A 17,702-nucleotide genomic window follows, 5' to 3' on the forward strand; every position below is an offset into this window, starting at 1 on the left:
AAAACTCTGGTGCGGCCGCACTTGGAGTATTGCGTACAGTTCTGGTCGCCGCATTATAGGAAGGATGTGGAAGCATTGGAAAGGGTGCAGAGGAGATTTACCAGGATGTTGCCTGGTATGGAGGGAAGGTCTTATGAGGAAAGGCTGAGGGTCTTGAGGCTGTTTTCGTTACAGAGAAGAAGGTTAAGAGGTGACTTAATAGAGAAATACAAGATGATCAGAGGATTAGATAGGGTGGACAGTGGGAGCCTTTTTCCTCGGATGGTGATGGCAAGCATGAGGGGACATAGCTTTAAATTGAGGGGTGATAGATATAGGACAGATGTCAGAGGTAGGTTCTTTACTCAGAGAGTAGCAAGGGCGTGGAATGCCCTGCCTGCAAAAATAGTAGACTCGCCAACTTTAAGGGCATTTAAATGGTCATTGGATAAACATATGGATGATAATGGAATAGTTTAGGTTAGATAGGCTTCAGATTGGTTTCACAGGTCGGCGCAACATCGAGGGCCGAAGGGCCTGTACTGCGCTGTAATGTTCTGTGTTCTATGTTCACCCAAATCATTTACGAAAATCACAAATAGAAGAGGACCCAGAACAGATCCTTGTGGTACACCACTCGTAACTGAGCACCATGTTGAATATTTTCCATCCACTACCACCCTTTGTCTTCTGAGGGTCAGCCAATTCTGAATCCAATCTGCCACATTTCCCCCTATCCCATGCCTCCTTACCTTCTGCATGGGCCTACCATGGGGAACCTTATCAAACGCCTTACTTAAATCCATGTATACCACATCCACTGCTCTACCTTCATCCACGTGTTTGGTCACCTCTTCAAAGAATTCAATAAGGTTTGTGAGGCATGATCTACCCCTCACAAATCCATACTGACGATCACGAAGCAAACTGTGCCTTTCCAAGCGATCATAAATCCTATCTCTCAGAGCCCTTTCCAATAATTTGCCCACCACTGAAGTAAGACTAACTGGCCTGTAATTTCCAGGGTTATCCCTATTCCCTTTTTTGAACAAGGGAATGACGTTTGCCTCTCTCCAATCTTCTGGCACTGTACCTGTGGACAGTGAGGACGAAAAGATCATCGCCAATGGCCCTGCGATCTCTCCCCTTGATTCCCGTAGAATCCTTGGATAAATCCCATAAGGCCCGGGGGACTTATCTATTTTCAACTTCCTCAAAATTCCTAGTGCATCTTCCTTACTAACATCCACCTCCTCTAGCCTACCAACCTGTTTCACACTGTCCTCCTCTACAACTAGGTCCCTCTCAGTTGTGCATACCGAAGAAAAGTATTCATTAAGGACCTCTCCTATCTCTTCAGGCTCCGTGCACAAATTCCCTTTACAATCCTTGATTGGCCCTATCCTTCTTCTGGTGATTCTCTTATTCCTCACGTACATGTAAAAAGCCTTGGAGTTTTCCTTGATCCTATCTGCCAAGGTTTTCTCATGCCCCCTTATAGCTCTCCTAAGCTCTTTCTTCAGCTCCTTCCTGGATAACTTGTATCCCTCTGGAGCCTTTTCCGTTCCTCGTTTCCTAAACCTTACAGAAGCATCCTTCTTCCTCTTAACCAGTTGTTCGAACTGTCTTGAGAACCAAGGCTCCCTCACTCGAGTGCATCTTCCCTGCCTGCTAGGGACAAACGTATCGAGCACACGCAGTATGCATTCCTTAAACAATCTCCACATTTCAATAGTGTTCTTCCCTGACAGCATCTGTTCCCATTTTATGTTACCCAGTTCTTGCCTAACAGAATTGTAATTACCCTTCCCCCAATTATAAACCTTACCCTGCTGTATGTCCCTATCCTTTTCCATGACTATTATAAAAGTAACAGAGTTATGATCGCTACCGCCAAAATGCTCTCCTACCAAGAGGTCTAACATTTGGCCCGGTTCATTGCCAACACCAAATCCAAAGTGGCCTCTCCTCGTGTTGGTCTATCTACATACTGTGTCAGGAATCCTTCCTGAAAGCATTGGACAAAATCCGTTCCATCTAAACTATTACAACTAAAAAGTTTCCAATCAATATTTGGAAAGTTGAAATCACCCATGACTACAACCCTGTGGCTTCTGCACCTTTCCAGTACCTGCCTCCCAATCTGCTCCTCCACCTCTCTGCAACTATTACGGGGTCTGTAAAAAAACCCCAACAAAGTGACTGCTCCTTTCTTGTTCCTGACCTCAACCCAAACTGACTCTGTCGACATATCATTCTCGAACTGCCTTTCAGTAGCTGCTATACTAGCCCTGACTAGCCATGCCACTCCCTCACCTCTTTTACCACCCTCCCTATTTCTTTTAAAGCATCTAAATCCCAGAACTTCCAACAACCATTCCTCTCCCTGAGTTACCCAAGTTTCTGTAATGGCCACAACATCGTAGTTCCAAGTACTGACCCATGCTCTAAGTTCATCCGCTTTATTTCTGACACTTCTAGCACTGAAGTATACACACCTCAAACCATCTCTGTGTCCACAATTACGCTCCATCGACTGCATTTCTTTATTAACAACCTCACTCTCTGTTGTGTCTATTGGAAGGCTGAATACCTCATCCTCTGAATTACAAATCCGGTTCCCCACCCTCTGCCAATCTAGTTTAAACCATCCCGTACAGCTCGAGCAAACCTCCCTCCCAGGATATTTGTGCTCTTCCAGTTCAGGTGCAACCCGTCCTTACTGTACAGGTCCCACCTTCCCCAGAATGTGCTCCAATTATCCACATAATGGAAGCCCTCCTTTCTACACCAGCCCTGTAGCCACGTGTTTAGCTGCACTCTCTTCCTGTTTCTTACCTCGTTATCATGTGGTATTGGTAGTAATCCAGACATAACTACCCTGTTTGTCCTGGACTTCAGCTTCCAACCTAACTCCCTGTACTCGTTTTTCACATTCTCAGTCCTTTTTCTACCTATGCCATTGGTACCGATGTGTACCATGACTGCTGGTTGCTCACCCTCCCCCTCAAGGATCTTGAAGGCACAATCCGAGACATCACGGACCCTGGCACCCAGGAGGCAACATACCATCCTTTCATCTCGTTCGCGTCCACAGAACCGCCTGTCTGTGCCTCTTACTATTGAATCCCCCACTAAAATTGCTCTCCTATTCTCCCCCCTTCCCTTCTGTGCCACAGGGACAGGCTCAGTGCCAGAGACCTGTCCGCTATGGCCTTCCATAACAGTATCCAAAACGGTATACTTATTATTGAGGGGAATGGCCACAGGGGATCCCTGCACTGTCTGCCTGTTCCCTTTCCCCTTCCTGACAGTCACCCAGCTACCTTTTTCCTGTACCTTGGGTGTGACCACCTCCCTATAACTCCTCTCTATAACCCCCTCAGCCTCCCGAATGATCCGGAGTTCATCCAGCTCCAGTTCCCTAACACGGTTTTTGAGGAGCTGGAGTTGGGTGCACTTCTCGCAGGTGAAGTCAGAGGGGACACCAGCAGTGACCCTTACCTCCCACATCCTGCAAGAGGAGCATGCAATTGCCCTAGCTTCCATTCCCTCTACTCTCGATTTCCAGAAGAATAAAAAAAATAAGAAATATAGCCTTACCTTACCGACCCTCCGCATAGTCTTTGTTTTTTGGTTAGAGGAGGAGGATGGGTCTGAGACACTACACGTGTAGTGGTTCGGGTTTAGCCAATGCCCAAATATATTAGTTCCTTCCTGGCTCGCGTTCTCTCCGGACACCCACCGCTGAAAGCAAGAAGGCTGCTGCTGCACGAGGTAAGTTTTTATAAGGAAAAAAAACCTTACCTTCCTGTCGTCCCCCTGGCTTGCGCTCTCACTGCTCCAAACAGTAAGGCCTTATAGTGGTTTATAAGATCATGAGGGGCATGGACAGGGTGAAAAGCCAAGGTTTTTTTTTCCCAGGGTAGAGGAGTCAAAAACTAGAGAATATAGTTTTAAGGTGAGAAGATGAAGATTTAAGAAGGACCTGAAGGATAACTTTTTCACACAGAGAATGGTGCGTGTATGGAACAACCTGCCAGAAGACTTGTTTATTATAATTAGATTAGATTTATTTTTCCCGCCAACATTTAACAATTTCAATGCAATCTTTGACTTCAGATAATTTGGTTAATCTTTTTTTTAATTCTGCTGCTTGCTATTTTTCTTTGTGGGGTGAAAAGATGATGAATGATCTTGAAAATGTCATCAGTTCAAGTTGGATCAAATATTAACTTATTTTGCATTCAAACTTACAAACTAGACATTAAAAGCAGAAAGAAAACAAAAGGTTAATGGCATTTTTTTGATTTTTTGGCTAACTATTGATGGAGTGATTGGATATAAATTTGGGACCAATAATATTTGTAATTAATAATACATTAGTTGCAGTCAATAAGTCAGATCCTTCCCATGGGAAAGCAAAATAAACTTATAACACTGAATATCTTAACATTATGTTTGTTTACTTAGCTCATCATACTATATATATCACAATGGAGCAGGGCAGAGTCCAAATGTTTCTCAAATATAACGTTCCTTCCCTAATAAGGTGACATTTCTCACCCCATTCTCATGATGGAGAAATTGCCAAGCTCATGAACTGTATATTGACAAGGGTGTTAATGGACAGAGATTTCTCTTGACATCCTAATCAAACCACGAGAAGTATCAGTATTGACTTGGCAAAATGCCACATGTTGGGGTAAAATACAACAGAATTAATTTTTTTAAGCTGTGACCTCAATCTATCTTCTATTACGTACTCAATTAAGAAATTGTTTTGCGGACATGATTTATTTGAGCTGACTACCAGATATTTCAAGTGTGATAAATATACCCTTAAACACCATCAAAACTGAAGTAAATTATCAAATGTTCACAGTTCGTGGCATGGTGGGACTGTGCTATGAACAAAGATTGGGAAATCTGGGCTTGTATTCCCAGGAATTTGGAAGAATGAGAGGTGATTTCATTGAAACCTACAAAATACTTAAAGGGACAGACGAAGTAGATTCAAGTAAGATGTTTCTTTTCATTGAGAAACCTAGAACCAGGGGCATAATTTAAAATAAGTGGAATGTCATTTAGGATCAAGATGAAGAAAAAATATTTTAATCATAGGGTTGTGAATCTTTGGAATTCTCTAGCACAGAGGTCTGTGGAAGCACAGACATTGAGTATACTCAAAGTACAGGTTGATCGATTTCTAATTATAAATGGTGTAAAGGGGTATGGAGATTGTGTGGATAAAGGCACTGAAATGTTCAGTTGGTCATGATAGCATTAAATGGCAAAGCAGGTCAACAGGCGGAATGGTCTACTCTTGTTCGTACGTTCCCTCGTTGACCATAAGCAAAGTAGATCTAAAAATCAATTTAACAATAATTTAGCCTGCCTAGATTAGAATGGACAGTTTATGATTATATTTATAGACAGAAGGAGCAGTCAGTTCTCTGTGCTGTAAGGGATAGTCAGGGTGATTCATTTTTGTTGAAAAAATATATTCAATGTCTGCCTAAATCTGCCAATTATTAAGGCAATTCCACTGTATGAATTAATTAAAATGTCAACTAAATTGTACGAAGGATGGGAACTTTTCTAAAATTCTAAATATTATAGTTACACCAGCATAAGTTACAAAGTGACAGAAAACACTGCATTTTCTATGTGGAAAATATCAGGGAAGAAATATTTCAATAATTCTACAGTTATTCTAATAAATATACAGCTACATAAAAAGGACATTTACACTTGCAATTTCCAACTTCAAAGTTGCAAGTAAACAAATTGTACAGTTGAAATGAAATAGAAATTTGTCAAGTCTACCTTAGATAGTGCAAGAAAAACCTTTTATGAGATGTTTTGACTACAAAACCTTTTTATCTTGAAGTTCTGTGTTGCTTTCAATTTCACCAGTCTAATCAAAAGAATTTAAGACTTGACATTTCATTTTATTCAGGCTGGCACTTTTTTTTGATAGGCATATTCATTGTGAAACACAGCTCACTGTCATTATGAAACAACTGGATTTTGTCTCAGTCCACGAGACCATATTAATGATTGCTTCACATGACATTTTGCCTTTGAAAGTTTAAGCACTGCATGTTAACACTTTGACTGTTGAAGTGCAGGATAGTTCATCACTGACCAGCTTAAATTCTGAGCAAAATATTCATCATTGCTGTGAAACAAAATGACAACTGAACATCAGGACATGATTCTCTATAGTGCGCACTGATTTATTATAAAATCATCAGATAGATTATTTGAATGTACACACGAACATAATATAGAAATATGAGGTCCCAAATGATTGTACTGTTCACAACCACGGCTTCGAAAAAGTAAGGTCCTGATCTCAGTTGTGACATAATGAGGTAATAAGCAGAAGGAGTACACCCTCTTACAGGAAGTGAGAGAAATTTTCAATACTCTCCCACTTACTCACTGGGAGAGGGTAAGAAATCAAGTTTCTTCGTTAAATATGAGAACTGAAAAAAATTAAATGCAGAACAAAACACCTAAAATATTTCTGGGGCCTGGTTGGTGTATGTGAGTAGGAATTATATTGCCTTGTTTTGCAAAAATCAATTTCATTTGTGTCGGTATGATATTTAGGTAGATTTAGGAATCAAATACACAATTAAAAAATAAATTGAAGTCTCAGATCATCCATATTCTATCGATATAGTCATCAGGACAACAGACTGAATTAGAACCTCAAGGAGACAAGGTATGATGACCTCCTGTATAAACTTTTTTAGCTGGTATCCTGTTCCTTGTCCAAAGTGCCTGAATTTCACTGCCAAACAGCTACCCTAAAATGATTTATTTGTCAAATTACGCAGCACATACTCTTATTGTCATTTATTCGATAACCCAGAAGTAATGTTTGATGTCACATAATCTCAGGCTGTTGATGATCACAGCCACCACAATATTAAAAAATGTAATTCGGATTATTATATTAAAGGAATACAAGTATACAGGAACCTAACGTGGCTTAGAACATTTGTCCTTATGGTTTGAAGTTAAATTTTCTCTAATCCCTTCACAACCTAACATTGTTAGCTTATTTCCAATCCTATGATTTGAAAAGTCAGTTTTGGGGTGATTTCTCATCTAAGTAGGTTAAATGAGGTAGTTTCAGAGTGATAGCCAGAAAAAAAAATCTTCTTTTATAAAAGTTTAGAACATATACAGTCCAAATGATGTTTTCATTAGTGCTCTATGTCATCTCTGATGATGTGATGTAATCATCCTATCTACAATTCACAATGCCATCAGTTGCAAATACTATTACATCAATCCAAAGTTTGCTTTATGTAACTTTTGATAATCAAACCGCTCAGAGAGATAAGGATCATGCTTATTCAATCGCATCCAGTTTGAACTTTAATCCTAAATTCAAAATGAAGACTACACAATCTTCTCTAATAACTTCTCCTCCCTCCTGTAAAAGATGCGAGTTGTATGGTTTTACATGACGTGGAATGTGTGACAAGTTTGATTATTAATCTTATTTATTCTTAATAAATTGTGCAGCTCATCAGTTTGTAAGTACCTTGTTGCATACGATGATCAGCACATTAAGAATAGGTGCTTTAGAGTTCAAATTCATTGCAAGTAATTTTATTTGTTCAAAGGTTGATACAAATTGCATAGTTATCTAATTATAAGTACACAAATTAGCTCTCAGGAACTAACACTAGCATATTATCTTGGGTTTTGTGCTATAATGGAAGATATTTGAAGCTTTATAAAGCTATTCTTGAAAACTGAATCATTCAGAAGAAATGCCTATACTCAGATATTGTTTCTGTAAGATTTATTAAATCTAGGGCAGAATTTTATTGTATGTGTCATTTGATTGAGATTGGATTGCACTGTTAGGCTTCATTACACATGATAAACAAATAAACAATGAGGAAAGTTTTTTTTCCATCTAGATATCTCTGCAGTAATATGCATAACTGCATACATTACATTAATGTGTAAGGATAAATACATTAATTTCAACATTCTGAAAAAGTGATGTTGTTGACTAGAAAAATTAACTTGGCTTTTCTTTCCAATGATGTCACCACATCTGCTGAGTTTTGTACCACTTTCTGGTTTACGTTAGCTGCATATGTTCTTGGTCTGCCGTACTATGATTTCCTAATTCTTTGGTTCTGTTTCTCTAAATTAGCCATAAATTTTGAAAACAAATTGTACAATCTGAATTTTGATTTGGTGGTGATCAGTTTCTGTATGGATTGTTTAATATCACACTAGATTGTATGTCCAGTCATTTAGCCAGCAACTTCTCTAAAAAACAGTTGCATCAATGTCTTTGAAATGAATATAAATATAAAAATTTACCACTGCCAGTAAGAAAATAAAATACTCAGTTAAGTAGAACATTTATAAATGAAAATGAATAAAACTGAAACCTATCAGTGATCTTGGAATGGCAGGTTTTAAATAAATTTAACTTGCTAACAAAAAGAGCAAAGAACTTTGAATTTAAATTTTAATTGATAGTCTCCAAGCTAATCAGAAATGCAATAAGTGATTCCTTTGAGTTTCAATCTCAAATGTTTACCTGGAGTTTGATAGTTTAGCCTTCTCATCTCCACAGGGTCTGAAGAGTGTGCCAGTAATGGGTCTTTTCCACCAGGAACATCATCCTTGGCAGATGGAGAACTTGCTCTTTTCCTGAAGCAACCACATGGTATTATTACTTCAACTAAAGGTAGATTTGCCCTGATATCTACTACTAACACACAATGTTGTAATTCAGAAACAGAAAGTAGGAGTTTGTTTCACATTTAAGAATTTGCTTCTGCTCAATTATGCAATGTGCATGAAATTTCTTTAAAAATTTTTCCTTTGGTCAGAGCAGCAGAAACTGATTCATTCATTCATTATTTTGTCCAGCACATCACATACCATATGTCCAGATGTATAAGAGCAAAATATTACGTTTACAATACCAGTATATGAAATTGATGTAAAGATGCAGTACAAATGTATACATAAGGAGTGAGCAAGAAGTTAAAGATGATCGATCCTTCATTGGTGTCCTTTTACCAATCCTAACGTTTTATTTGCCAAATTTTAAAGGCTTAAAAGCAAATCCTCTGTTTGCTTTTTTTGATCTATATGCAGAAATTGGAAGAATGGCTGGATTGTTCAGTTTTTATGAGGCTCACCACTTATTGCTGTCTTTTATTTTGCATTCCAATTAAGAAAACATTTTTACAATTAAATCCATTAAGTAAATTAATTGCTGAAAGAAGTCTGTCATTATACTTGAATTATTATTATAAAGCTTACAATGTGCACCATTTTCACTACTACACTAACGGTTTCCACTTTTGAGTTTTACATATCAACTCATTAACTATGCAAAGCAAATTTAAATTATAAAAAAGACCTGTGAATATTGGAAATTATACATATAAACAGATATTTGAAAATTCAACAGATGTGTCCTGGTTAGAACAACCAACTTCCAACAAATAAGCTTCCCACCTCATATTAATTTGTTTTTTCTCAAATCCCTCAATGATGAATCTACTGTGTATTTTCAGTATTTACTACAAGTTTTCATTGTTATTATTTATTCACTCATGGGAAATGGGTGTTGCTGACTGACTAGCATTTACTGCCTGTCCCTAGTTGTCCTTGAGAAGGTGATGAATTGCCTACTTGAACTGCTGCAGTCCACCTGCTGCAGGTTGACCCACAATGCCATTAGGTTGGGAATTCCAGGATTTTGACAGAGCAACAGTGAAAGAACAGCGATATATTTCCAAGTCAGGATGGTATATTGTTCTATTAACAATGGAACCAGTCATATCAGAAAACTTCACTGCAATTTAATACAGGCACGAGAATTTGAATACGCTTGATCAATATAAATCAAGATCTAGACTGTCATTATCACAAACCATATTATTTTGATAGCTGTCATGGATTTTGTTTAACAGTTATGTGCATGTAATATTTCCGATTCTAAAACAGTAAGGAATGGAACTGTTTTGAAAAAGGGTCATTGGACCCAAAACATTAAAGCTGTTTTTCTCCCCACAGATGCTGCCAGACCTGCTGTCTTTTTTCAGCAATTTACATTTTTGTTTCTGATTTCCAGCATTCACTATTCTTTGGTTTCTTGGTAAGGAATGGAACTGTTTCTGTAGCATACCCTTCTATAGAATAATAGAATGCTAGCTCTTGTCCACAGTATGAATCATGCCAGTCTCAGAAGCACCATGATTAGATTCTAAACATCATCCTCTCTCCTAAAGCAGGTAAGAAGGGAGCAAAATGTTAAAGATAATTCACTTGCCACTGGTGTCTTTTTACCAATCCCAATGCCTTACATGCCAAATTATGAATTAAAAGCGGGTTTTCTGTTTGCTTTCTTTGATGCATATGCAAGAATGTCTGGACTGTCCAGTTTAAGGCAATGTTACAGTCGTTAGTAGAAATCTTACCTTTCTTGCTTACTGTATCCATGAGATGGCAGAAAGAGGAAACATCAGAAATGAGTGAATATTTCATATATCCACTGTTAAAATAAACTGTGGAAATTTCTCTCTCTGCCCCAATTCAATTGAAAGACAAAGGAGAGCATTTGAAACCAATTTTATAAATTGTTTATGTATCATCTCCGTAGATGATCTTTCATTATGTTTAACTCTGTAAATTACCACAATACCATTAATTTCAGTACACCTTCTACACTATTTCTTTCAATCGGCTTTGTGACAAGTGACATACGTACGTGTGAAATTCTAACAATTTATAATTTTGAAACACTAATCACTTGACAGAGCACTTAGTGAGAAGAAAACGTCATCTTTGCAGCTATAGCCATTTGATGCAGTTCAAATATTTTAAAATAAAATTGCAAATGGAAACCACTGTTAATAAATTTTACAAGCTATCTTTACAGAGTTTGTATTTTTACTTGATCAGTTAAAAGAAGTAGTGGTAATAGGAGCTGAATTTCCCCAGTTGGTTCATGGTCCCCACTGTCAGCCTTAATTTTGGTTTAGGAAACCAGAAACAGCAGTGTCATCATTTAAATGAGGCATTGACAGCTCTGCTGTCGAGAGTTCACTTCTAAGCAACAGCCAGGCTTTGGCATCAGCAGGGAACCTCTCTACCTTCGTGAAAATCCTGGTGGTGCCACTAATTTGTATCCAAGTGATCACTTAATTTAATGTAATTAGCTCACTGCCACTATCAAGTGGGTAGCTGATGCCGTTTAAATCCTGTTTCCGACCAGATAGCTTGAAAGTGGGTTCACACAGAGTTGCAATCCTTAGATGAGATTCTCGCCTTTTGCTCCTGGTCCTGTCGCAACCTTCGATACATGGGCCAGTAAGATTTGGTGGTAGTGTAAATAGTCCATCTTGCTCAGGAGCAGTGTAAAACTTCTTTATTACAGTAAAGTAACAAAATGTTAAGGAGAAAGATTTCCCAAAAGCTCAAATAAAAGCAAACCTGCCACAGTAAATGGCAAAAAAAAAGGAATAAACCTAGGAACAGATCAGACAATGTATTATGTAGATATATATGGGTATATCTTAGAAAAATGCTGAGCAGCAGTCTTCACAAACATTATTACATAAACTCTTGCTAGATCACAGTAAGATGATGGATTTATCTATTGATAGTCATCTACCAATTTTACATTGGAGAAAAAAATGTAAATTGATAAATAAATAGTGAGTATGTGTAATAGCTGAGAAAGTTAAGATCAAAAATAAAAAGTGAAACAGAACTGAAGAACAAACTGGCTCTCTATTGTGCTTTTTCCCCATTGCTTGGTTCCCGTCCTCTTAACAGTGTGAGGCTAAAGCAATCTGTTCACATTGTTGGCATCTCATTTGACCATAACATAATGTTCCGACCAGATCTCATGCCATCATTTAGCACGACTTTATTCACCTCTGTAATATCACAAGATTTGTTTCTATCTCAGCTTATCTGCCGCTGAAACCCTCATTACACCTTTGTTATCTCTAGACTTCATTATGTTAATGCACTCCTGGCTGATTTCTCACATTCTACCTTACATAAATTTAAGGTCATTCCAAAACTTGATCACCCATGTCATAACCCGCATGATGTCTTCATCAGCTATCGACCCTCTGCTCACTAATAAACATTGGCTGCCTTGATTTTAGGATCCTTATTCTTGTTTTCAAATCCCCCCTTGGTTTTGCTCCTCCCTATTTCTGTAACCTGCTCTGACATGGCTTCTCTAATTCTGACCTCTTATGCTTCTCCAATTTAAATTGTTCCAAAATCATGCCTTCAGTTGCCTAAGGACTAAGCTCTGGAACTTGCCACCCTACATCTCTTTGCCCTTTTACCACAATTTTCTTCTTTTTAACAAAATCCTACCTCTTGATTGAAGTTTTCATTATCTGACTGCATATTTCCTTACGTAGCTCTGTGTCATACTTTGTTTTATACTGCTTCTGCAAAGGGCCATTGAGCATTTAAATAAAGGCATAATACAATTATAAGTTACTGTGGTGGTTGTTGTTAACTAGATAATGACACTTTCTACATTTAACAACAGAACTCAATGTATGGAAAGCATGGTGATATGTAGTTGGGGGTTAGTAAGACGCAGGTCCAAAGTTAAATTTGTCCTTCCAGTTAGAAGATAGTGAAGTGTCAAAGCATTGCAATATTATTTGTACTATGCATTAAACTCAAAAATCTTCGGAACACATATTTAAACATTAATTAAATGAGCTTGCATTTATTGACCATTCTAATTGCTTGAGAAGGTGGTGGTGAGATGCTACTTGAATTGCTGCAACCTGTCATGTGTTGGTCCTCCCACAACATTGTTAGTTAGGGAGTTACAGGATTTTGACCTGGCAATGATGAAGGAATAATGATGTATTTCCAAGTCAGAATAGTTTGTTGGAAGGAAACGCGTTCTCATACATCTGCTACCCTTATCCTTTGAGGTGACATAGGTCATGCATTTGGGAGATGCAAGTGAAGAAATCTTAATGAGTTGTTGCCACAGTACACAACTGGTGGAGGAGTTAAATGTTTAAGGTGGTGGATGTGCTGTCAATCTAATGAACTGCTTTGTTTTGGATGATGTCAAGCTTCTTGAGTGTTGTTGGAGCTATTGTCACCAGGTAACAGGAGACTATTTAATCACATACTTGACTTATGGCGAGTAGTATTGGCTTTCGGGAGTTTTTCGGGAGCTGAGTCATTTGACAAAGAATATCCAGCCCTTGATCCGCTGTGGCTGATCCAGTTAAATATCTGGTCAATGATGACTCACACCCCAAGATCTTGATGGCATGAATTTTGTTGATGAGGTCAGCCAGGTGGACCTCATAGAATATGGGTTCCCTGTCTGGGGCTGTCAACTGGTCCAATCAGAGAGCCCTGGCTGACAGATATAAACAGGAGTGTCAGAGGTTCTGTTCACTCTGACAGCTGCTTCTAAGGAAGCTTGATCAGTGTCAAAGACTCTCCATGTGTGAATAAAGGATGACCAGCCTCTATGGAATTACTTCATTAATGCCATTGAATGTGAAGTTGATATGTGACTTGACTGTCACTAGTTGATGGTAATTACCTGGAACCTGCATGGTTCAAATATTACTTCTTGTTTAATCACCTAAAGCCTGTCAGACATTGCTACATGCCAGAAAGGTGCTTCATTATCTTAGGAGAATTGAACATCATTCTCAAAATATCCTCACACCTGACCTTATGCTAGATTTCGATGAAGCAGCTGAAAATGGTTGGGACCTGAGGCACTCCCGCAGTGATGTCTTGGGGATGAGGTGAATCATCTCTAAATCAATAAGCATCTTCCTTTATGATATGCATGACTCCAATCAATTGACTTTTCTCCCCAGTTCCCACTTTTGTTATGGTTTCTTGATGCCACAATCCACCAAATGATGGGTTGGTGTCAAGGATGGTTAATCTCAGCTCATCTCTCAAATTTAGCTTATTAGTCCATATTTAGGTCAAGTTCATAATGAGTTCTAAAAGTGAACGTCCTGGTAGCTTACAAACTGAATACTGGCAAGCAAGTGATTAGTGAGTAAGCACCACTTTATAGCATCGTGTAGCATGAATGCCACTGGTCAGCCCAAGCCTCAATGTTCTCCAGGTCTTGTTGCATGCGGACATGAACTGCTTCATTATGTAGGGAGTAAAAAACACAACTGAACATGCACGTGTCAGTGAATGGCTACACCTCTGACGTTAAGGCAATCAATAGCAAAACAGGTCCAGATGCTTGGACCTAGGACCTGCCCCCAGGAACAGCCAAAATAACGTCCTGGAGTTAAGTCGATTGGTCTCCCACAACCACAGTTATCGTTCTTTGTGTCGACATGGTTTGAGCTAGTGAAGAGTTTTCTCAATGACTCCTATCAACTTCAAATTTGTTGGAGCTCCCTAATGCTATACTCAGTCAAATCTTGCCTTGACAACAAGGGCAATCATTGTCACCTCATGAGTGACATTTAAATCTTTTGCCCATCTTCGAACCAAAGCTGTAAATAATGTCTACAGTAAGGTGATCCCAACAAAACCCAAAAGGGCTTTCTATTATAATTCAAGTTAAAATTTGGGATAATTCCTTTTGAAAGATTACGCTGTAAAGATGCAATGTTTCAGGATTGATTTTGGATACACAGTCCTATTTTCACATAACTTTGTGATTATCTCACCTTTTGAACAGAAGTATAGCAATAACAATGATGATAATTAACACAACAGCAAGTACTGGTCCCATCACCCACAGCATCTCAGGATCGTCTTGTGCATTTGGCGATGAGGTTACCTCCACCAGAATTGTATCAGAGTAGGGGCTAGCAGCATACATCTGCTGAACAGAAAAAGAACATGAAATAAATAGAATTAACATCTACAGCATTTAATGAAATGATGCAGATTATTTTACCCCATGGTTATTATCGAATTAAGACATCATACTTTAATAAAATAAAAAATGTCAGTTCCCCACCTAAGTGAATAGAAAATTATTATAAAGCTTTTCTAATTAAGCATTTTTCTAAGTTTGTCTTCTCCTAAACACAAGAATCAGGCTTTGGTTCTTCAAACTGTTCAGTGCACTTTGGTGCTTGAAGTAGCAATCGCCTCTTGTGAAACTAACACAGTGAATGTGAGTTGTTTATTTGATTTTGGAGATGGGGGATACGAGACAAGTTCCCTTCTAACAGACTTAGTAAGAGGTGAGTGGTGAAAACCTGCAAAGGGAGCACTAGCAGATCTAAGCCCTCAGCAGCTGTGGGAAACTGAATTCAAATCTACTGCATCATCACAACTCCAGCATAAGAACATATCATGAGCAATGGAAGTGAAAGGATACATTAGGAAAAGGTGAAATAATTAGATAGGACAAGCACTGATAGAGGCATAGAATTGAAAGAAATTTGTGGTACTCAGTTGAACAGCCCCCATTCCGTGATGACATGTTGAGGCATACCATGATAGAAAATACAGACTAACCACAATCCTTCTAATATCCTTGACTGTAGAGGTTGCGGCAGAGGTTTGGGAACTTGCCAATGCAACATTTCTATTGAAAAACGGACAAAGGAATAAACCATTATCTACACTCAGCCTCACATCAGTATGTTTTTAGTGGTTACAATTTGAGGTTACAGTAACAATTTGCCTAGAAATATCAGGTAATTAAATACAACTTGTATGTGAGAAATGCTATAAATCCTTTTCAGAGATTTATCAGTATATTGATAAAGGAAATTAAGTGGGTGCTATATACTTTCCAAATGTATTTGATAAATTTCCATATAGAAGGTTGTTGATAAAGTTAAGACATATGGTAAGAAAGAGGGGTATCGTACATAAAGTTGATTTTTAATGAGATAGAGAGAGAACAACGGAGAGAGATTAATAGGCAATCTTTAGAATCCAGAGACGTAAACGTAAATGTAAGGAAGGATTTGGAAAAAAAAAATAAACAAAATCATAATGCAGATTTTGAAGTTCACATACACATCTCAGAACATGGATAGTGAAAATGCTATTAAAGAAAATCATAAGATTGTTCACAAAGGGGGCATAAAATACCAAAAGTAAGAGATGACATTAAGTCGATGCAAAACATTGGTTAGGCCATTGTTAAAATATTACTTGCAGTTTTGAGAGCCTTCTTAGGGGATGAATTACGAGGAAATTCTTGAGAAACTGGTCTTTTTTATTTGTTTATGGGTTATGGGTATTGCTGGCTGGGTTGGCATCTATTGTCCATACTGAATTGCCCCTTGAACTCTGTAGCTTGCTAGGGCTATTTTAGAGGGTAGTTAAGAGTCAACCATGGGATGCAGGTACAGTTACAACGTTTAAAAGACATTGGATAAGTACATGAACAGGAAAGGTTTGGAGGGATATGGGCCAAACGCAGGCAGGTGGCCTAGTTGATTGGGATTAGTTTGGGAACATGGTCGGTATGGCCTAGTTGGACCAAAGAGCCTGTTTTCATGCTGTATGATCCTTCCTTACATTTCTCAGCATTAATTTTCACATCACATCTATGCACCCAACATGCTAACCGTCCATACCCTCAAATTCACAATTAACCATGATGTCAGCAGATTTTGATATTGTACTCTTCTACTCAAGTCCAAATTGCGTGCACACACACCCATCTAAGGATATGTTAATGCATAGATACATAGTCAGAGTGAAAAGCAATGGTTGGAAAGCCAACAGTCTGACAAAGGTGAGCAATTGTTTACGTCCCTGGGTTCTAAAGATCACCTATGACTCTATCTGGAATCACATGTGGCCAATCAGGTAAGGGTGATAGGCTTCCTTCTGCAGGGCCATAGTGAACCAGATGGGGCATTATGAGAGTCATTAGATTAGTTTATAATTCCAGATTTTAATGAATTCAAACTTCACCAAGTACCATGGAGGAATTTGAGCCCAAGTCCCCAGAACATGAGCCATGTGTTTTGGATCACTAGTCCAGTGACATTACTACGACACCACAGCCCCCTTACCTTCACCCTTCTATTTCATTACAACAAACTGAAATCTGATGGATAATCAAATTTACAAGGGATTTTGTAAAGGTAAATGAGGGAAGGGCATTTTTATTGGTTGGTGAGTCAGTGGCAGACATTTATGGAGGTGCAGTTAGCTTGTATACCCAAAAGGCAAGTTCTCTGGAAGTCAATCTGCTCCTTCTAAGTCTGCCCTGCAGCCATATTGTTCTGCAGATGGGCTAAATTGGTTAACACCGTGGCATCTACTCCTCACTTAGCAGGAAGTCCTTCCCTCGGAACTAGCCAATAGCTCCATCACTCATGGCAGCACCAGATCTCAAGTAACAAGTACTACTAGGACAGCACGAAGGACCCAGAAGAGGCCAGGCTGCCCTGAGAAGGTTAGTCCTGGAGTTTCATGTATGGGAAAGATCGTATAGCTCAGGGAACAGGGAGAGATGGGTGGGGACAGGTTTTGCTGGGCAGCAGCAAGGAAATGTGAGGTGGCATCTTGGGTTGGGACTGCTTCCCCAATACACTTGGGGCACCACCAAAATGAAACATCCCCAATCCTTCCTGCCTTTGTTCACACAGGTGTCTGAAAACCAGCTGCCCAGTCGTGTTTGACACTGCACCCCAATATAATGTAAACTAAAATACTTAAGATTGAATAAGACAAAATGA

General features: G+C 38.7%; 1 protein-coding gene across 1 annotated transcript in view; it reads right to left on the reverse strand.

Annotated features, from left to right (window-relative positions):
• The window catches only part of ptprfa (protein tyrosine phosphatase receptor type Fa), a 490,838-nt gene that overhangs the window by 116,019 nt on the left and 357,117 nt on the right, over window positions 1–17,702 (reverse strand). The window contains exons 20-21 of the mRNA XM_048601537.1: window positions 14,712–14,869; window positions 8,570–8,682 (exon numbers count right to left, since the gene is read on the reverse strand). Coding sequence (XP_048457494.1) covers window positions 8,570–8,682; window positions 14,712–14,869 — 271 coding nt within the window. The remainder of the gene's footprint in view (window positions 1–8,569; window positions 8,683–14,711; window positions 14,870–17,702) is intronic.

The sequence above is a fragment of the Rhincodon typus genome, chromosome 10 (genome assembly GCF_021869965.1).
Source record: "Rhincodon typus isolate 14 chromosome 10, sRhiTyp1.1, whole genome shotgun sequence".
Lineage (NCBI taxonomy): Eukaryota > Metazoa > Chordata > Chondrichthyes > Orectolobiformes > Rhincodontidae > Rhincodon > Rhincodon typus.